Source organism: Eptesicus fuscus, chromosome 6 (genome assembly GCF_027574615.1).
Source record: "Eptesicus fuscus isolate TK198812 chromosome 6, DD_ASM_mEF_20220401, whole genome shotgun sequence".
Taxonomy (NCBI): Eukaryota; Metazoa; Chordata; class Mammalia; order Chiroptera; family Vespertilionidae; genus Eptesicus; species Eptesicus fuscus.
The window spans coordinates 96,580,867-96,602,932 of NC_072478.1; the positions used below are offsets into that span (position 1 = coordinate 96,580,867).

The 22,066-nt window shown below is 43.8% G+C and overlaps 1 protein-coding gene across 1 annotated transcript; it reads left to right on the forward strand.

Moving 5' to 3' along the window:
- The first annotated feature begins 10,104 nt into the window (after positions 1-10,104).
- Positions 10,105-17,612, forward strand: CCNG1 (cyclin G1). The gene is made up of 7 exons (XM_008147642.3): positions 10,105-10,340; positions 11,397-11,660; positions 13,703-13,956; positions 14,681-14,759; positions 14,840-14,938; positions 15,157-15,351; positions 16,382-17,612. The coding sequence occupies exons 2-6, from the start codon at positions 11,397-11,399 to the stop codon at positions 15,346-15,348; spliced, it is 888 nt and encodes a 295-aa protein (XP_008145864.1). The 5' UTR covers positions 10,105-10,340; the 3' UTR covers positions 15,349-15,351; positions 16,382-17,612.
- Positions 17,613-22,066: the final 4,454 nt, after the last annotated feature.

Below are 22,066 nucleotides of genomic sequence, written 5' to 3' on the forward strand. Positions count from 1 at the left end.
GCTTATATGCATGCATACAGGTCCTCTGGTTGAACTCTCCCCCACCCCCCCACCCTCCCCCTACCCTCCCCTATCCTCCCTCTGAGGCCCGATAGTCCGATCGATGCCTCCTTGCTTCTGGTTCTGTTCTTGTTCCTCAGTCTATGTTGTTCATCATTTCCTCTAGATGAACGAGATCATATGTCACTAGATATATACTAATAAGAACTGAATGTGAGACGAGCAATAATATTTATGCTGACAGGCAAATGAATCAATCTGTAGCGAGCTTCCCCCTGGACCAACAGTTCTTTTGAGACCCAATTTCGATGTCCAGTAGTTCCTTATGTGTACATGTCAGCACTGACCCCTCAGCTCTGGATGGTGGACAAATGGTGGTAACGGAGGTCTGACTCCCTCTGGTTTGGTCTCGGCCGAACCCAGGGGCACGGCGTCACCCGGACTAAGGGGCACGTGGCCTCACCCATACCCAAGGGGCGCGTGGTCTCACCCGGGCCTGGGACCCAGCCTCACCCGGATGGATCCAGAGGCGCACGGCCTCACCCGGACTCAGGATCTGGCTTCACCCGTACCCAGGGACACTTGGCCTCTCCCAGACCCAGGGGCACGTGGCCTCACCCGGGCTTAGTTGCACAAGGCCTCACCTGGATCCAGGGACACGTGGTCTCTCCCGGACCCAGGGACGCTTGGCCTCTCCCAGACCCAGGGCCACTTGGGCTCACCCGGGACTAGGTGCACGAGGCCTCATCCGGATCCAGGGACGCATGGTCTCACCCGGACCCAGGGACGCTTAGCCTCTCCCAGACCCAGGGGCACGTGGCCTCACCCGGGCCTAGGTGCACGAGGCCTCATCCGGATCCAGGGACACCTGGTCTCACCCGGACCCAGGGACGCTTGGCCTCTCCCAGACCCAGGGCCACTTGGGCTCACCCGGGCCTAGGTGCACGAGGCCTCATCCGGATCCAGGGACGCATGGTCTCACCCGGACCCAGGGACGCTTGGCCTCTCCCAGACCCAGGGCCACTTGGGCTCACCCGGGCCTAGGTGCACGAGGCCTCACCCGGATCCTGGGACGCATGGTCTCACCCGGACCCAGGGATGCTTGGCCTCTCCCAGACCCAGGGCCACTTGGGCTCACCCGGGCCTAGGTGCACGAGGCCTCACCTGGATCCAGGGACACATGGTCTCACCCGGACCCAGGGATGCTTGGCCTCTCCCAGACCCGGGGCCACTTGGGCTCACCCGGGCCTAGGTGCACTAGGCCTCACCCGTATCCAGGGACACATGGTCTCACCCGGACCCAGGGACGCTTGGCCTCTCCCCGACCCAGGGCCACTTGGGCTCACCCGGGCCTAGGTGCACGAGGCCTCACCCGGATCCAGGGACACATGGTCTCACCCAGACCCAGGAACGTTTGGCCACTCCCAGACCCAGGGCCACTTGGGCTCACCCGGGCCTAGGTGCACGAGGCCTCACCCGGATCCTGGGACACATGGTCTCACCCAGACCCAGGGATGCTTGGCCTCTCCCAGACCCAGGGCCACTTGGGCTCACCCGGGCCTAGGTGCACGAGGCCTCATCCGGATCCAGGGACACATGGTCTCACCCGGACCCAGGGACGCTTGGCCTCTCCCAGACCCAGGGCCACTTGGGCTCACCCGGGCCTAGGTGCACGAGGCCTCACCCGGATCTAGGGACGCATGGTCTCACCCGGACCCAGGGACGCTTGGCCTCTCCCAGACCCAGGGCCACTTGGACTCACCCGGGCCTAGGTGCACAAGGCCTCACCCGGATCCAGGGACACATGGTCTCACCCGGACCCAGGGACGCTTGGCCTCTCCCAGACCCAGGGGTACGTGGCCTCACCCGGGCCTAGGTGCACGAGGCCTCACCCGGATCCAGGGATACATGGTCTCACCCGGACCCAGGGACGCTTGGGCTCTCCCAGAACCAGGGCCACTTGGGCTCACCCGGGCCTAGGTGCACGCGGCCTCACCCGGATCCAGGGACACATGGTCTCGCCTGGACCCAGGGGTGTGTGGGCTCTCCCAGACCCAGGGGCGCTTGGCCTCGCCCGGGCACGGGATCCAGCGTCATCCGGATCCAGGGGCACTTGGCCTCACCCGGACCCGGAGTCCGGCCTCACCTGGACCCAGGGGCATGTGGCCTCACCTAGACCCAGGGACTTGAGGCCTCACTTATACCCAGAGGCGTGTGACCACACCCGAGCCCAGAGGCGCGCAACCCCGCCCGCACCCGGGTCTCAGCGGGGCCCCGTCTTCCCGATCCCAATTCCTGCCGGTCAATCCCCCCTCAGCAATTCCCCTGGCCATCCTTCCAGAGCTCCAGTATGGCTGCTGCAGAACTCGTCGGGCGGCGGCTCGGCGAAGCTCCGGTGCACCCGGTGCATGGCGGTGGGCCAGTCTGGCGTCGCTGCGTCGGCCCTTGGGTCTGCATCGGTGGCCGGTCGCCGAGCATGCGCACCTGGCCGCTTCCGGGGCGTTGAGATTCTTGACGGACTCAGAGGTCAGCAAGCGCGGAGTCTCCCACCCCATGTCTCATAGGGGCTCGTCTGTCCGTGCTTGGCTGCCAGTGGAGCCGTCCCCTCAGCCGGAGACCGCCGGGGGAACTGCGCCGAGCACGTTCCAGGCCGCTGTTGTATCGCCTGAGCCATAGTTCTTTTGTGTCGCCTGATCCATAGTTCTTAAAGTGTGGTCTTTGGGTCACCGGCATCAGCATCATCCCACATACCCCTCTTTTATTCTAGTTGTAGAGCATCTACTCAGCCAGCCCTATGGTGGTCTTGGATGGTGTCTGCTCTGCTCTCTTGTCGTAGTCTCAAAGTTGTTGTGGTAGGCAACAATCAGGCTTCCGCCCTATGCCTCCATCCTGGTCCTCCTTTGTATAGTTAAGTCTTGATTGTTGTTGGTGTCACTGGGGGGGCTCTCTTTGTCTATAAAGGAAGAGTTGCTGTGCAGGAGACACGTTCATGGGCCGGGTCTTGGTGCAGCAAAGCTTCGGCGCTCACTGAATATTCCCGTTGAATGTGTCCCTTATGCACGTGGTTGAAATCTGGTGTCATCTCCCACAGACCACTAGATGCCCTCGTTTCTGGGTCTCCAATGGGGTGTAGATCAGCTACTGCCTTAGGCACTCAGCAAGGATTACAGCAAAAACTGTAGTTTCTTCCTCCTGTCTGAGTGGCCCTGGAGCAGTCCGACTAGAACAGCAGATCATCTGGTCCGCTGCCAGAGGGCAGGCCACCCACATGCATGCATAAGCCGTTGCTTGGGGCGCAGGTGTGCCTGCAAGACTTGCGGGGCAGGTCTTCAAAACGTGCGGGGTGGGTCCCAGGGCGGGGCGGGGTCTCAGGGCGCCAACAGGCCATGGTGCGGCGAGCCACGATGGCTGTGAGTCTGGTCCTTCTGCCTTCCACGTATCTAAGTCCCCTCATTCCGCACTCCAGCGCAGCAAACACTGATTGCTGGGCGCACCTCCGCAAGAGTCCCGCCTCTCCCCGCAGGCATCTGGGTCTCCCGGGGTTCGCCAGAAGATGGGTTTCAGGGTGATGGAGAGCTAATCTCCCTTAGGTTTGGAACAAAAGCCCCTTTCCCCCGCCACCAGCCAGACCCACGCACCTCCACACCTCATCCCCTCCGATTTCGCTGGGTACGAGGCAACAGAACAGCCTTTAACCTCCGCCGCCATCTTTTTCAAACTTCTCAATTTATACTTCTTAATCCCTTGAATTCAGTCAACTCTACTGAAGTCTAGCGCCGCCGGGAGGTGCACGGAGAGGGCGCCCGGGCCTCCGTCCGGTGTGCGGGGCGCGCGGCCCACGGCACCAGGCGCGCGGGGGCTGCGCGGCGGGGACGGGTGCTGGGAGGCCGCCGGGCTCCGGGCGCTGCCGCTGCGGCGGCGTCCCCAGCGTCCCGGGCCGGGCGGCCTGCGGGGGCGGCGGAGTTGCGAAAGTGAGTGAGTTTCCCAGGGTTTAGCCCGGAATGGGTTTCAGTGCAATTGGAGCCGGCGCTCAGCGCACTCCGGAGCCTTTATCTCCTTCCTGCCAGTGAACGCCGGCCAGGTCATCAGCCGCCCCCTCCTCTCCGGTTCCATCCTCCCCGCAGGCGCGCGTGCTCGTGTCTCCGCCCGTTTCTCCATACCTCAGGCTTCTACGGCTTCCCCGACCGTCCCCGTGGCCTTCTCCTTCCCCCCAGCCGTGGGCATTTCAGTCCACCAACTTTCCTGTGGTTCTGGACGATGTCCGTTCTGACCTCTAGTTGTATCCTTGAAATTGTTGTGCCCGGCTGCAGGCTAGGTGTTTAACCTATGCCGCCATCTTGGTTTCTGGTACAGCTACTTTGGACCAGGAACCAAATCTGCCAGCACCTGAATCTTGGACTTCCCAGCCTCCAGAACTATGAAAAATAAATGTCTGTTGTTAAACCACCCAGTTTATGGTATTTTGTTATAGCAGTTGAGCTGACTGAGACAAACCCAACTTGCCCATTAACTGATGAATGCATATATAAAATGTGATATATGCATACACTGAAATATTATTTAAAAGGAATAAAGTAGTGATACACACCACAACATGGATGAACTTAGAAAACATTATGCTAAGTGAAAGAAGCCAATCTCAAGGGACCGTACATTGTAAGATTCCATTTTTATGAAATGTCCAGAATAGGCAAATATACAGACAGAACATAAATCATTGATAGGCTAGAGCTGGGATACTGGGAGGAGAGAATGAACAATGACTGATAATGGGTATGGGGTTTATTTTGGGGTGAGCAAATGTAGGTTTACAGTTGTTCCTATGGAAAAAGACATGCAGGTTATGATTATAATAATACAAGAATGAACTGTGTTTCATGGACTCACAATTGTAAACCTCCTTTGCACGTACTTGTATGTATATGTGAAATCTAAAGAGCAAAACAAACAAAATAGAAACAGACTCACACATATAGAGAACAGACTGACAGTTGTCAGAGGGGCGGGGTGTTGGGGGCTGGGTGAAAAATGTGATGGGATTAAAAAGTACAAATAGCCCTAACCGGTTTGGCTCAGTGGATAGAGCGTGGGCCTTCGGACTGAAGGGTCCCAGGTTCGATTCCTATCAAGGGCGTGTACCTTGGTTGCGGGCACATCCCCAGTAGGGGGTGTGCAGGAGGCAGCTGATGGATGTTTCTCTCTCATTGATGTTTCTAACTCTCTATCCCTCTCCCATCCTCTCTGTAAAAAATTAACAAAATGTACTTTTTAAAGAATGGGGATAAGTGTACCCACCTTAAAAAAAGAAAAAAAAGAAGTACAAATAGGTAATTACAAATAGTCACGGAGATGTAGCTTACAGCAAAGGGAATATAGTCAACAATATCATGATAGCTATGTAATGGGCCAGGTGGTACTTTAAACGTTGGGGGGACCAGGCGAATGTAAAGTACATGATTTTCTAACCACTTTGCTGTACATCTGAAACTAATACAGAATAATATAGAATGTAAATTGTAATTGAAAAATTAAAAAATAATAAATATATTTAGTCACTGATGTCAGCAGTGCCATAAGTTATAATTTATCTTTGAAGATGACTATTTCTACAAAAAATAATACCTAACAATTATTGAGCCTTTACATGTGCTCTTTTCAAGCATTAGTTCAACTAACTCTCACAACCACCTTTGACTTTGAGGTGGTACTGTCATTATTTCCCAACTACCGCAGTCACCCTTATCTGCAGGGGTATGTTTCAAGACCCTCAATAAATGCCTGAAATCATGGACAGTACTGAATCCTAGATATACTAAGTTTTTTCCTATACACGGATCTGTATGATAACGTTTAATTTATAAATTAGGCATGGCAAGAGATTAACATAATAATAAAATAGAGCAATTATAACAATACACTGTGATAACATGTATGTGAGTGCGGCCTCTCTCAAAGTATCTTACTGTCCTGTACTCACCCGCTTCTGGTGATGCTGTGAGATGACGCAATGCCGATGTGATGAGATGAAGTGAAGTGAATGACGCCGGTTGTGGCAAAGCGCTAGGCCACGATGGCTGTATCGTCAGCAGGAGGACCCTCAGGCCCACGAAGGTAAATGCCTTTTCCATCTTCACTGAGCACTTACCACAGACTGTGACCAGAACTCCTGCAGTTGGAGGCGCGACAGCAAAGCCAGCACACCTTTCTCGTTTCTTTCTCACAATTTCACAGCTCGAGTAGGTTAGTTCCTACCCTAAATTTTAGCAACCTGAGCATACAATTTTTTCCCATTTCTTGTTGAGAACTTTCACCTTTTCAGTGAAGGGAAGCACTGCACGGCTTCTCTTTGGCATATCCTGAAGGGGTCGTTATTAAGTAAATGAGGGGGACTGGGGCACAGCCCGGCCTCCCCTCGCGGTGGACCGGATCCCGAGGGCCTGAGGGCGCGTCGGCAGCGTGGGCAGCGTGGGCAGCGTGGGCACGCTGACGTGGGCAGGACTCACGTCCAGGACAGGGCCCAGCGCGACTCGCGAGATTTCATCACACCACCACTCGCAACGCGCAATGCCACACGCGTGGCTTATTTCTGCGCGTCTCCATTTAATATTTTCAGACAGGTGGCTGAAACCTCAGATAGCAGAACTGCAGGGAGGGGCGACCATGGCAAAATACGCCAGGTACTGAGGTTATGAACGAGTAGCTGAGAAAACTGACATCCAAGCTGTAGCCTACCCCTTCGTGTCTCAACCAGACCACTGCTTTTAGTTATTGAACGTTCCTCTACAAGGCCAGGCTTGGCGGGAGATTGCTTATTTAAAAATAAAAACTGTTTCAGGGCTATTTGGCAGTATTATTTATCACATGCAAATATTTTCATGCTCACACAAACTGTATTATGGCTTCATAATGTAAATATATGTACATTTCCACTGGAAATGGAAACTTACATAATGTGCCTTAAAATGTTTATTCTATTTGAGCTAAATATGTGCATGGGTGACTTCCAACAAAAGCTAGATCTTTTAAGACGTCTTGAGCAAATTGGTGCCTCGTTCCATCATATTTTAACTACATAAAGGTACAAAAAATGCGTTTTTATTTGTTATTCTTATGTCAGCTCTGATATAAAGTTCCTAAACTTGATAGAACAGGATATTTTAAATTTTAAAAAAATAGTCCTTTGAATAATTTGAAACTGGAAATTGTGAATATAAAATTGATGTAGAAACAACACGTAAAAGATTTGGTGATATTTCTTTACATCTATTAAAAAAAATTTAAACAAGCTAAATACACAGAATGTCTGCTCCTTTACGCTGCTTGTTTCCATTGTAGTCTGTGAGTATTTGACCAGAAGCTTCTAGAACAATACAGCTGACCAAGTATAAATCGTCTTAGTGTCATAGAAGCCTTAGATTTGAGGGAGGGAAAGAGGGAGGGAGAAATGAAGAGAGAAGAGAGAGAGAGAGAGAGAGAGAGAGAATTGTTGCTCAGTCTCCAGGCCATAATTTTTCCTAAGGCCATTTTCTTCTGAGCTTCAGTTCTCCTGTACTCAAATGTTGTTGATGAAGAAAAAAGTATGAAGATGGCAGCTGAATATATCATTAAGTCTGGGAAGTACCCTAGAAGTCAGCCATTTGACTCAGAGAAATTCATGACTAAATATACACATCTTTAAAGTCATAGTTAATGAAGGACTCATTTATTTCCTTTACAAGAGTACATAATTGAGTCTTACATTTGCACATTTTGCTAATTAGGTCTTTTAAATCATTTAAATTATAGTCTGTATTCCAATATTATAGAACTAGAGGCACGTTGCAGGAAGGTTCCTGCAAGAATAGGGCTCGGCGGGCTTCGCTCCCTTCTCCACTGCCTCGCTCCCTCCCTTCTCCACGGCTTCGCTCCCTTCTGCAGCGCTTGGCTTCCTTCTACACTGTCTTCAGTCTTCCATCTGTGCCTGCATATGCAAATTAACTGCCATATTTGTTGGGTTAATTTGCATACTTGCTCCTGATTGGTTGGTGGGTGTAGTGGAAGGGTGGTCAATTTGCATGTTTCTCTTTTATTAGTGTAGATAAAAATGACAGTGGGGGTGGAAGAGAAAAGGTAGAGTGTCCATTTGACTTGACTAATCAAATTTTCTTCAGTGCTATTGAAACTTTTTTATGTAGGGAATTTTTCTATAATAATACAAAGAATAACACAATCCTAATGTGAGAAAAAAACATTTTATTACATAAAATTTTATCTAAAATCTTACGTGAAAATTTCCAGTATAAATAAGGTCTAGAAATTAACATATACAATTTAGATACTTTTAGTGTCAAATAAATCATTCTAATTCTCTGATTCTAAGCTGAGAATAGACGACTAAGTGATACAATAGAGAAAACACAATCAAATGTATGTTTAAACAAGACATTTCAAGAGAAATGTTAGTAACTTAATAATTTTTCAAGTACTTACTGTGTTATGGGCACAGTGCCGACCACTTTACTTACTTTGCATTATTTAATCTTCTCAGTAACCGTTTGAACAAAATACTTTTACTTCCTATTTTTGAGAAATATTTTTTCTAGTCAGTAGCCTGTGATTTGAAAATAAGTCAGTTTTATTCCAAAGTCTAATGTTTATTCTGTCCAAAAGACTACATGCTCCACAAGGCCAAGGACCAGTATATTTTGTTCTCCACTGGCACATTTTATGTGTTCAAAAGATATTAGTGAACAAATGCCTGTGTATATATATTTCTAATTCTGTTATTAAAAGCCAAAACGAGAAACACATATTTTTGTAAACTCACAAATTATTTTAATAAGTACTTTTAAGTGTTTTACATTGCCCACTAATATTCATTACATAGTTTATTTTCAAAGAGAACCAAGGCCACTTCCCCATTTGCAAGGCCACACTTTGTCAAACTGACCTGATTATGTGGTTGAAATATTATTCTGCAGCTTTAACTTTTCCTCCCCAGTTGTCTCCCCCCGCCCCCTCCTCCCTATAACTCTGTCCTCATTTCAGGACTTGGTTCTGTGGCATTGCCCCAGGGTAGTGCAAGGTAGGGCAAACAGCAGAGATGCCAGCAAGTCTTTCAGATTTTTACTTTGTGAAAACCCAGATAAGCACTAACTAGGAAGAAGCCATCAGAATAGAGCCATTCAAGTACAGTCCCTGAAAACTAATAAATGACTCCTTGCTCACGAGTCCTTCTAATGTAGACCTTTCTCATTTGTGACAATCTGGGAGAGAGGAGAGAGGGAGGGAGTTCAGAAAGGCTTCAAACATTATTTTACCACTAACCCAGCACAGACTCACAGTCAGAGGTTGAGTTCACTTACAGTGAATAAAAAGAATAATAATGCTTCACACACAGACCTGTGAACTGAGATTCATAGTCACAACAATTATTTTGCCCATGTATTCCTCTTAAAGAGTCAACCACGGCTTTTCATTGTAAGCCATTGAAAAACTACCAACTTTTCTATTTCAATTGACTAAAACATCAAGTTCAGAAAATCGGTATAAGACCAAGAATTTATGTAGCCCAACTCCACCCTTTGACCAAGTATACAAAAAAAGCAAAATAAGACAAGGATCAATTGATTTCCAAAGCTCACAAAGAGAAACTTCTGGACTTTAATAAACTACTAGCCCATAAAAAACCCACCACCTCTCCATTTGAAATGAAAACGCAGGCTTTACTTTTTTTTTTTTTTTTTTTTTTTTGGTAACCAGCCAAGGTACTTTTAGAAGGAGGGGGAGAACCGCTCTGCTCAACCACAACGACCAAGAAGTCCCAGTACATTCTGGAACGGTATTCTGGCCAATCCGGCCGCCGGCAGACACCTGACCCGGGCCAGGATTGGTGCGCGCAGCATTTCGTTCGCCCTCCTCTTCATTGAAGACACATTGGAAAATTCTCCAATAAGAGACGCTTAGTGGGAGGGGGCGTGGTCTCAAGGGGCGGAGACTTTGCCTCCTCTCTACAGGCCGGTCCTCTTTGGTCCGCGGGGGCCATCCATCAAATGAACTACGCCAATTAGCGGCGGCAAGGCTCCCCTTTTCTAGCAGGAAGGCCCCGCCCTCCAATATATTTCTCGGGAGGCCCGTCTCGGTCCCTTCGGCTCCGAGCTGACACTGAGGAGGGCAGTGTCGTCTCGGCGGCGCTGCGGAGACCTCCACCCAGGACAGCCCCCCCCCCCTCCCCGGGCCTGTCCCCTCTTGCCCGCGAGTCCCCTCGCCTCTAGGACTTCTCGGATCTGATATCGTGGGCGGAGGTGCGGGCAGGCCCGGGGAGGGAAGATTACAGCCAAGGAGCCGCATTCGCGATCAAGGTGAGCTGGGACTGCGGGGCTGGCGTAGCGGGCGGGTAGGGAGCGAGGCTGGGGCACGGGATTAGGGGTGAGTCGGGCCCGCGACCTTCCCATCGGTTAGCTAATCCGCTGCTGGAAGCAACAAGTCCGGGCTAGTCCGAGCCCGGAGGGGCGGGGCCAGGTCCGACTTGTCTCAGATCCGCGGGGTCTGAAGTGTCAAAGCGGGCAGGCGGCGTCCCAGGGACCAGCCCGGGGGGAGAAAGAGTTGAACCCCTAAAGTTAGTGGCTCCTCATCCGCGCCCCGCTTCCGTAACCCAGCGCTGAAGGTCTCCTGCATTCCTGTCTTTCCGTTGTGTGGGGAGGGACCGTATGTGCGTCCAAGACTTAGCGTGATGTCTGGGACACAAATGTGCAATATTAATAAGCAATAAAATTATCAATCCTCTTCAATTTATTAACTTAGAAAACTCCCAGTTTCCTCTTGCTGGCTGGATTAGCCTGCCACTCCCTCTGTGCTCCTAGGACACCCTTTAAGCTTCCTTTCCTAACACCAATAAAAGTTCACAGTTATTGAGCACTGTGCTAAATTCTGCATGAATCGTCTTATTTAATCTTCACAGCTAAGAGAGACTTATTATTGCCTCGTTTTACAGACGTAGAAAATAAGGTCATTAATATTGCCCAGTGTTGATTAGGCACCTACTGTATATGCTAAGCTCTATACCCAGGTGACCTCATGTATTCCTACACAAGTCAGTGAGGTAGGTAACAATAACCTCATACCCACTTTACAGATGAGGAACTAAGGACTAAGAAAAATTATCTAACATGGACAGTTCCCATTGTTAACGTATGGCAGAATTTCAAAGTGTTGGTGTCTTGTCTTACAACTCATAGTTCTCTCTTGACAGTGACTGACTTGAGTATTTCTTGGAAGGTTTGCAATATTTTAAAATTGCAGTGACTTAGATTCACTAGCAGCACTGCGGGAGGGGAAACTTATGTTATCAAGCACTTGGCACAATACAGTGCAGGAAGGGCTATTCTTATCCTTTCTGGGCTTTGTTCTATATATAGATGATAGAGGTCCTCACAACAACTGACTCTCAGAAACTGCTACACCAGCTGAGTGCCCTGTTGGAACAGGAGCCGAAATGCCAGCCAAAGGTCTGCGGCTTGAGACTCATTGAATCTGCTTACGATAAAGGCCTCAGGATGACTGCAAGACTAAGGGACTTTGAAGTGAAGGATCTCCTTAGTCTAACTCAGTTCTTCGGCTTCGACACAGAGACATTTTCTCTAGCTGTGAATTTACTGGACAGGTTCCTGTCCAAAATGAAGGTATGTTTAAAGCTACATTACCCTGAGTGTTTTTTTTTTTTTTTTTTATTCTCACCCGAGGATATGTTTTATTGATTTTAGAGAGAGAGAGAAACATGGATCAGTTATCTCCTATATGTTCCTAGACCACGAATCAAACCCACAAGCTAGGTATGTGCCCTGACCAGGAATTGAATCCGCAACCTTTTGGTGTATGGGACAATGTTCCAACCAACTGAGCCACCCAGCCAGGGCTACCCTGAGTGTTTCTTAGTTTTGCTCAATGTTTTAGAGATGGAATTGCTTGCTTTGGGCTGGTATTCATAAGCTTGACCTTTTTTATTTTCAGCAGGTAGCCCAAGCATTCTCTGTACTACAGCATTGATGAATCCTTTTTTTTTATAATCAAGAGTAATGCATTATTTATTAGATTTAACTTCTGACACTGAAACATAGTCTAATATCAAATCATTCATTGCAGTCTCCCAGTAGGAGAGTTGGCTGTTGTTTTTAAAAATCTTTCTTGATAGGTTGGGTGTTTTCACTTATTTTTTTATTTTATTTAAAAAAATGTGTTAGCATCAGAATGCTAGGTTGTGTTAATAATTAGAGATGTGGTGTGTTTTTTTCTCATTTTTTCTGATGTTATCAACCACCTGGTCAATAAAGTATATTGATCTCCACTCATATATAAAGCTATACTTGTTTTAGCCTTAGACATACTCAAGTCTTGCTTATGTTTGGCATTTCTAGCATCTGCTTACATATAATAGAGTATCTTCTATTATATGTAGCATTTACATAATTATTTCACTATATTTGGATAAGCAGGATATCGGTGTATCTTTCAGAGCTAACTTAGCTGTTAAAAATACATCTGCCTTCTCTGTGTGCCCATGGTCATTGGTGGATAATGAGATAATCTGACAAAAATTAAGGCTATAAAACACATCTTTTAGTTCTCGATACCTAACACAATGTATCCTATAGAGGAGGAACTCAATAATGTATTTGTTGAATTGGATGGCTCAAGAAATTTGTTGAGCCAAAACCGGTTTGGCTCAGTGAATAGAGCGTCGGCCTGCGGACTGAAAGGTCCCAGGTTCAATTCCGGTCAGGGGCATGTACCTTGGTTGCGGGCACATCCCCGGTAGGGGGTGTGCAGGAGGCAGCTAGTCGATGTTTCTCTCTCATCGATGTTTCTAGTTTTCTATCCCTCTCCCTTCCTCTCTGTAAAAAATCAATAAAATATATATTTTTTTTTAAAAAAGAAATTTGTTGAATAGGTTAATTATGCAACTCTTTAGACAGCATGTGCAAGCATTATCTTTGCATCTATAAATGTTGCACAGATGAGTAATATACATCTATCCTTTAAGTATATTATAGTCTTATGTGAGAATGTTTGCACTATCATACAGAAGAAAAGTAAATACATTATACTGCTAAATAAGTATAAAGATATTGCTGAAGGGGTTCCAAAAAGAGGCGAGTTACAAACACTGGTAAAGGCTTCTTAAAATTGTATTTGAGCTACAACTTAAGAGTGAAGAGAATTTGACTGTCTCACATTGTAGACATTCAGAAGGTGATGAATAAATAAAAAGAGCTTGGTAGCAGATAGAGCTTTACAGGCAGAGTGAAAGTTATGTGTTGTAGTTTTAAACAGGTGTTACTACAGAGAAAACAGCTTGGAAAAACACAACATTCTGGAAAGAAATTTTGTGTATAAGCTGTAAGGTGTTTCAGTTCTCATCTAAGCCTTTGACCAGTTATTTAGTCCAGCTAGAACAGAGCACTTATAGTTAGTTCTATAGTGATTTAAAAAAAAAAAATTTTTATTTTGCTGAACCCAAACATTATATTTGCAACTTAGTCCAGTTACTCCAAATTTGGTTCCAACTGGGGTGCAAAGTATTGACAGGCCACAGTTGACTTGTTACTTCCTTCAGAGTTGACAAATATACCTGAAAGGTTCATTTTCATAATGATGGGTCTGAGTTCTAGATTATCTTTTTTTTTAATTGAAATAAGGTAAAGACATGGACTTATTATCTTTTTAGGTACAGCCCAAGCACCTTGGGTGTGTTGGACTAAGCTGCTTCTACCTGGCTGTAAAATCAATAGAAGAGGAAAGGAATGTCCCATTGGCAAGTGACTTGATCCGAATAAGCCAGTACAGGTTCACAGTTTCAGACCTGATGAGAATGGAGAAGATTGTATTGGAGAAAGTGTGTTGGAAAGTCAAAGCTACTACTGCCTTTCAATTTCTGCAACTCTATTATTCACTCATTCAAGAGAACTTGCCATTTGAAAGGTATGTAATCTTTGTCTTAAACCAAGGCTATTTGGAAATTAGAATATTATTGTCTGGATGATGCTTAATATCAATATCCTGGGAGAATTCCTATCAAAGGACCTGCAGCTCCTTGAATTTCACTTCACTGTCCAGCAGAAATGAGACTTTCAGTTGTCAATAGCCTCTGGAAGTATGTGAAGGCTAATTCTTGAGACTAAAGGATATTTCACCTTTTACTTATATTTCATTTTCCATTTATAGACTAGTTAATTTATAGAACCTAGTAGGTATGCATCTAACACAGATTAATGGAAAAAGGAACTTCAGTAGATGCAGAAATAGATTTATAAAAATCCAAAGAAACCATAGTGAAGGCCTGGGGCAAGAGACGGGTGCGGGCTAGAACGGGTCAATGGGGGAAAAACATGGACATCTGTAATACTTTCAACTATAAAGATTTTTAAGTTAAAAAAGATAAAAAGAAACCTTGTTAGTTATGGCATGATACTTTTTAATTTTTTGGCTCAAATGACTTAAAATTCATGTTTGCTATCCTTAAGGAGTTACTTATACTTAAGGAGTTCATGTCTCTGAAGGAAGAGGAATTGTTTACTTCAAATAATTTATTTTCTGTGTGTATAAACTTAAACTTTAAAATTGACTTAAGTGTCTTTCTAAAAATTCGACTTTTGACTAGATGTAAAATTATCTACATAAAATTAATTCCATTTTCTTTTTAAAGGAGGAATAGCCTTAATTTTGAAAGATTAGAAGCTCAACTTAAGGCATGCCACTGCAGGATCCTATTTTCTAAAGCAAGGGTAAATATTTTATATAAAGAGTAAACCTATTTATGTACTTGTTTTTATAGCCAACATTTACCTTAAATTTTTTCTTTTAGCCTTCTGTGTTGGCATTGTCTATCATTGCATTGGAGATCCAAGCACAGAAGTGTGTAGAGTTAACAGAAGTCGTAGAATGTCTTCAGAAACATTCCAAGGTATGTCAAGGTCATTCCTGTTAACAGCTGTAAAGGAAACTAATCCACTTGTACTGTCTCCTGAACTAAAATGAGGTATCATGTGTTTGAAACTTAAGTAGCTTATCTTCAAATATTTTGACAAGGAAAGACACATGTTAATAAGATTACAAGTATTACTGTAGTGAAATACCATAGAACTTTTAATTGAGTAATAATTTTTAAAAATTTATGCACAGATAAATGGCAGAGATTTGACCTTCTGGCAAGAGCTCGTATCCAAGTGTTTAACTGAATATTCATCAAACAAGTGCTCCAAACCAAATGTTCAGAAGTTGAAATGGATTGTTTCTGGGCGAACTGCACGGCAATTGAGGCATAGTTACTACAGAATAACGCACCTTCCAACAATTCCTGAAACGGTTCCTTAATTGGTAAATTGGGTTCATAGTTATTTACCATATAGAGAAATTTTTCTAATGCTATAGTTTTCTTCTATAATTCAAGAATTAAAATCGGAATTATTTTCCAAACAAAAATGGAGTTGGACTAACAGGGGAAAACGACTTCACTGATCTAGTCAGCTAATATTTTAGGGCATTAACTACATTCAAGGCACAATACCCTAACAATAAGGAAATAGCCAACCTTTGGTATGCAATTTAGCCATTTCATTAAATTATCAGCTTAGAAAACAGCATCCCGTTGAATAACTGGAATTTTAAAAGTAGCACTAATCTCGGCCAGCATAGCTCAGTGGTTGAGCATCGACCTAGGAATCAAGAGAGGTCACGGTTCGATTCCAAGTCGGGGCACATGCCCGGGTTGTGGGCTCAATCCCCAATGTGGGGAGTGAAGGAGGCAGCCGATCAATGATTCTCTCATCATTGATGTTTCTATCTATCCCTCTCCCTTCCTCTCTGAAGTCTATAAAAATCTATTTTAAAAAAAAAAATAAAAAATAAAAGCACTAAAATGATAATTTTTAATTGGACATCATTCATTTTGCTTTATGTGGACTCACACTATGGCTCATTTAAAGTTACACAAGCCTGAGTAGGACAATAGGACCAAAAGTTTGAACCATATGTGAACTAGTTTGAGATTACCTTATATACAAAATCAGTATCGTCTTGGATGTTGTATTTAAAGAAAATGTTATGCCAGATAGTCTTCACATTGGGTGTTTGGAAACCAGCAGGTTACACTATAGTTTGTATCATTGCTGTAGCATTTGGAACCCTGGGAAGTAGTTGCATGCCTGATTGTCACTGACATATATTCTTGCCATCTAAATATTAACTCACTGTGATTTTTTTTCCTATTTAAAACTCAACGTTAACATTTAACACACCTTCGTGTGACATGATTATGAATCTTAGATATGAGCAGTAAGTCATTTTTAACAGTAGTATTTATGTTGGGCAAACTTCTGATAACTTGAATTTTTGTTTGTTTAAATAGGATTATTACAGCAACAAAAACTTCTCTGAAGCCTTTCGCCACAATCCTGAAGGATGGATTCCATAATGTTATAGTGGATTTAAGCTGTGAATCCTCAAAACATCATAACTGGATTAGCATTGATGTTCTCAGATTTGGGAAAACTGCCTAATTAACATTATGCTGTAGTGGAATTATGCTTAAATTTGAATTCAGCTGAGGCATACAAACAAAGCCAAGTCCATAATGTGAAATGTTAATGAAAAGTCTGGGAAGGTAAACTGTGAATCTTCATTTCTAACATTGATCCAACTTTCTATATTGGGTCAGTATATTTAGGAGGTATTAAAAATGGTAACCTACTTAATTTAAATTTTAAATTATGAGGTTTATATCAAAACCAATATTTCACAAATGCACTTTTAAGACATTATAAGGGTCACTATTTTAGGCAGTGAATATGGTTTCTTAGCACCCATAATGCAAGTATTAGATTATCCAGAGATGTGGACTTGATTGCTACATGGGAATTACATTCACATTTTATATAAAGCAAAACTACATACCTGTTAATATTGGAGTATTATCTTTTAACATTTTTACTATAAGACAGGTAATGTTTGTGTCCAGGGAAAAAAGTTTTTATGCAAAATCTGCTTCAATACAGTCATACCGAGAAAATTCGTTTTATTGTACTAGTGACTCAAATTAACATCACTCTGAAAATTTAACACTCCAGAAGTTTTTACTAAGGACTGTTTTTATAAAACTGCCATTGCTTCTAATTTATAATTCTGTTTAAAATGAAGGGAATATACTTTCACTAATTTTCCCTACTGTGCCAACAGAAGGTCTTAAGTAAATACTCATCTTTATAATCATGAGGTCGCTGAGGTAGTGTTCAGGACTTGCTAGTAAGTCAGTGAATATAAGGAGATCTACAGTGTTAAAAGTGTTATAAACCACTCAGTGCAATGTGTAGCCTGAGTCCATCCAAGATGATTGTGCCCAATGTTGACATCATGTTATGGATAAATATGCACTGGAAAATAAACCAAAGAACCACAGTATATCTCATACTTTTGTAAACAATATGTTTTGTAGATAACTTTTCAGTTTTCCCAAAAGGCTGATACATTTCAATATTTTAATTACATCCATGTTAATTCTGAGTTTGCAGAGGTAACCTAACCAACTACCATTATGTTTTAGTACTAAGGGATATACATTTCAATAAAGTGATTGAAATGCATTTCTTTGCTGGGTGGTTTTCTAATTTATTTCTCTTCTGATTCAACAAACTATTTTGGCAATGTGATGGCAGAACCACAATAAAAAGCTATCTCTATTCAATCTATTTTTGAAATCCTCACCAGAGGATACTTTCTCCATTGATTTTTAGAGAGAGTGGAAGGAATGGAGGGAGGAGAGAAACATGAGACACGTTGATTGGTTGCCTCCTGCACACAAATGACCGGACGGGTGGAACCTGCAACCCAGGCACATGCCCTTGACCAGGAATCAAACCCGTGACCCTGTGGTGCCCGGGGCCAGTGCTCTAACCATTGATCAACACGGGCCAGTCTATTTAGTTAGCACTAAAGTAAGATGTATGGTAGCAGAAAAAAATCTCTAATAGTATGGCCAGGCCCTAGCCAGTTTTGCTCAGTGGCTAGAGCATCGGCCTGGAGACTGAAGGGTCCCAAGTTCAGTCCCTGTCAAGGCCATGTACCATGGTTGCGGGCACATCCCCAGTGGGGGGTGTGCAGGAGGCAGCTGATCGATGTTTCTAACTCTCTATCCCTCTCCCTTCCTCTCTGTAAAAAGTCAATAAAATATATTTTTGAAAAAATAATAGTGTGGCCATTAATTACTTGAAGCTTTTACTCTAATGGTTTTCTAAATTAGACATGATGATAAATATGCTTAATGTGCATTAAAAATTTATTTTTTGCACTGTGGTTATTTTTATCATTTGGATTCATCACTACTATGGATATCCTTAATACAACTTCACTCTCAGATTCAGCCCACCTGAAGTTTTGTGTAAACCCTCTTTACCTAATTAAACAGTATTCCAGATAGTGGTAGTTAACTGCCAAGTATTGTGTTAGATCAACTGGTTATTATTGAACTAAAACAATTATGTAATTTTGAACTGTTCACATTTAATTAAACGAACCAAAGTAGACACTATAAGGGATTACTGATGAAAGAAAAACTTAAATGTCCCCTTTTGCACTCGACTCAGATTAGATATTCAATAAGCTCTTTTCACAAGTGTTATTTTTAAAAAGGTTACTTGAACCTTATCTGTATTTCCAATTAAGCTACATACTATCTAAACAATAGACATATCTGATCTAATATTTGTGGTTAGCAATAATAGTTTTTACTATCAGGTACTATTGCCAGATATTTTATATGAATCATCTTGTAATCCTCCAAAATGTATGAAGTTATCCCAATTTACAATGAACTGGTAGAGTGTGTGGAGGAAGCAGCTGATTGATGTTTTGCTCTCACACTGATGTTTTTCTCCTGTCCTCTAAAACATTCAAAAATATCTTTTAAAAAAATGAAGCACTGCCATGTAATGTGGAAATCCTCTAAAACATTATGCTAAGTGTAAGAAGCCAGTAAAAAAAAGACCACATGTTATTTATATACTAGAGGCCTGGTGCACGAATTCATGCATGGAGGGGAGACCACAGGAGGTTGGCCACCGGCCCCCAAGGAGGGAGCTGGTCCTCAGCCCCCCTGGGAAAGGGGCTGCATTCACCACCACCCACCCCTGGTTCCCTGTCCCACCTGGGCCCGAAGGCCCCAGTGGGGTCGGGAGAGGAGGCGAAGGTTGCTGGGCCGGGTGCAGAAGGAAGGGATGTTGGACACCGCTTTCGGTGCCCCACCACCATGTGGTTACCTGCCTCACCCCCACCTCCTTCCCTCGCCACCGTGCCACCATGGCAGGCGGGTGGCCCCTGGGGAAGAGGAGTCAGTTCCCCACCTAACCACCTCCTTCCCTTGCCACTGTGCCTCCGCCACCACGGTGGGCAGGAGGCCCCGGGGAAGGGAGAGGAGGCAGTTCCCCATCTCCCCTCCTCCTCCTACTCTCCTGCAGCTACCACCTTGGTGGGCGTGCAGCCCCTGGGGGAGAGGACGGGAGCGAGACAAACCCTTGTGTCAAGGACTGACTTTCAATGGTTCACAGAGAGGGAGCTGCTCTGCTATGTATGAAACCCCAACCCAGAAGCAGGTCTCTACCAATGGTTTAGCAGCAGGGACTGATGGGGGCCAGCCGGGCGGTGAGGGGGGGGGTGGGGGGGACGCCAGTGCCCCCTGGTGGCCAGTGCACTCCCACAGCCAACTTCCCACAGCCCCTCCCCCTGGCCAGCCAACCTCCCATGGTCCCTCTCCACAGCCAGCCAAATCTCCTGCGGTTCCTCCCAACAGCTGGCTAGCCCCATCGGCCCCAATTGGGGCAGCTGGCCAACCTCCCACAGCCCCAATTGCCCCGATCACTGGCCAGGCCAAGGGACCCCACCCGTGCACGAATTCGTGCACTGGGCCTCTAGTTATTTCATAAATATGAAATGTTCAGAACAGGGAAATCTATGAAATGTAAAGTAAATTAGTGGTTGTGTAGGTCAGGAATTGTGGGGAGGATGATAGCTAAAAGGCATGGGGTTTCGTTTTCAGGCAATGAAAATGAAAATGGACCATCGTGATGATTGAATATGTGAGTATACTAAAAGCCATTGAATTATACACTTTAAATGGGTAAAATGAATTTTATCTCAATAAAGCTGTTTTTAAAAAAGATACCACATGATTCCATTTACATGAACTTGTTAAAAAGACAAATCTAGCATGAAGGCATTTTTGTGATTGAACTGTTCAATCTCCTGATTTTGGAGGTAACATATTTCTACATGTTAAAATTCACAAAACTACAAACAAAAAAGTTCATTTTACTTTATGTTTATTCAAATTATAAAATATTTTTTAAATGTTAAAATGAGAAGCCAATTAAAAGAAAAAAGTGTCTTCCCCATAATTTCATTCCTAAAGTTATTGGGTAAAATGAACATAGGGTTTGGCTGGGCTGCAGTGACCCAGTGTGGAGGGTTAGGGTCCCAGGTGAGAAGGATATCATTGCTTGGCATAGGGTGCTGGAGCCTAAATACAGTGAGCGAAGGCATTCATTCATAGCAACATGGCCTAGAATAGGGAACCAAATACATTAAGGATAATAGAATCAGGTTGCTCACTGTTGTTGAAAGGAGTTATAGAGAGAAAACAAAAATGACCCTAAGAGATTAGAAATGAAAGTGACTATACTAAAAACCAAGTGTGAACAAATGGTTTTCAACACATATAAATACAATAAGTATAGATGTAAATGTATGCACTATACACACATCAACAGTAATTGCTTACTTCTAAAAACCATTCTCCACGAATGAAAACCAAGATTCCGTGGAAAAATTGCTGATTCTTGGGCTAGGGCAGAGAAAGCATAGTAAGCCTCATATGCCTTGTGACAGATTAAGAAATTGCTCAGATAATGATGGGGACATGTTAAAAGGACATAGAAGCCATCTAGAATGGTCTGGCACTGGCCAAATCTAGAAAAAATTTGAGAATCAAATGGGAATAATAGATTTTAACCTGCTGAATAAAGTAGGAATTAATGAGTCCATAAAGATATCAACAAAATCAAAGTTTGATAAGAAACAAGATAATAATTTGAAACTAACTTCCACAAAGTACTCAATTATACACATAAAGAAAGTAACTCTACAATGGAGAAGACTAGCAGATAACACAAACAGTGATCTAAGTAATCACCATCAGAAAAAGAACAAATTAAAATTAACTCATGGTAGGATACAGTAATAACACAGCATCACTTCTTTAACATTCCTGCCAAAGATGCAAAATCTGATCCTAATGAAGAAATCTCAGACAAAATTCAAATTGAGGTATGTTGTAAAAAAATAGTCTGTAATCTTTAAAAAGTGCCAAGATTGTAAAAGTCAAGGAAAAAACGAGGACTTGTTCCAGATTTAAGCATGGCTAAGACATGTGACATCTAAAGGGAAAGCATGATTCTGACTGTACCCCTTTGCTATAAAAGACATTGGGACAATTGAACTTGAAAGGAATGAAGGTCTGAGAATTGGACAGTTGTATTGTGTCAATGCTTATTTCCTGCTTTTGTATTGTAGTATGTAAGAGTTTCCCTTCAAGGAAATACACACTAAGGTACACAGAGGTAATTGGGCATCATGTCATCAACTTACACAAACTGGCTGAGGAAAAAAAAACACAATTCTATGTTCTTTATTTGTTACTATTCTATACATTTGAGATTGTTTAAATATTTTTTTATAAAAAAAAAGATAAAAAGGATGAAATAAAATTTCAAGACAATTCTTACTTCTATGCCTGGATCACTGAAAATCAAAATTATGTCACTGATTTATAATCATTGACCATAATTTGTTTTATGGTGCTAACAATACACTTGCCCAATAATCATACTCAATTTACCAAATCTCTTTTCGTATTAATCCATTCCCACTGCGAGGTTAACTACTTTTCAGTTTCTTGACATAAAGTGATCTCTCAAGAAATAATATATTAATTCAGAAATTTTCATTAACTCTTAAAGTTAACTTACTCAGAATATACTTGTGGATT

Bases quoted from the DNA above. Each gene is read 5' to 3' on its own strand.
- CCNG1 (XM_008147642.3), top strand. From the start codon at position 11,397: ATGATAGAGGTCCTCACAACAACTGACTCTCAGAAACTGCTACACCAG. The intron at 13,957-14,680 runs GTATGTAATCTT...TTCTTTTTAAAG, and splicing joins GAGAACTTGCCATTTGAAAG to GAGGAATAGCCTTAATTTTG. The intron at 14,939-15,156 runs GTATGTCAAGGT...ATTTATGCACAG, and splicing joins GTCTTCAGAAACATTCCAAG to ATAAATGGCAGAGATTTGAC.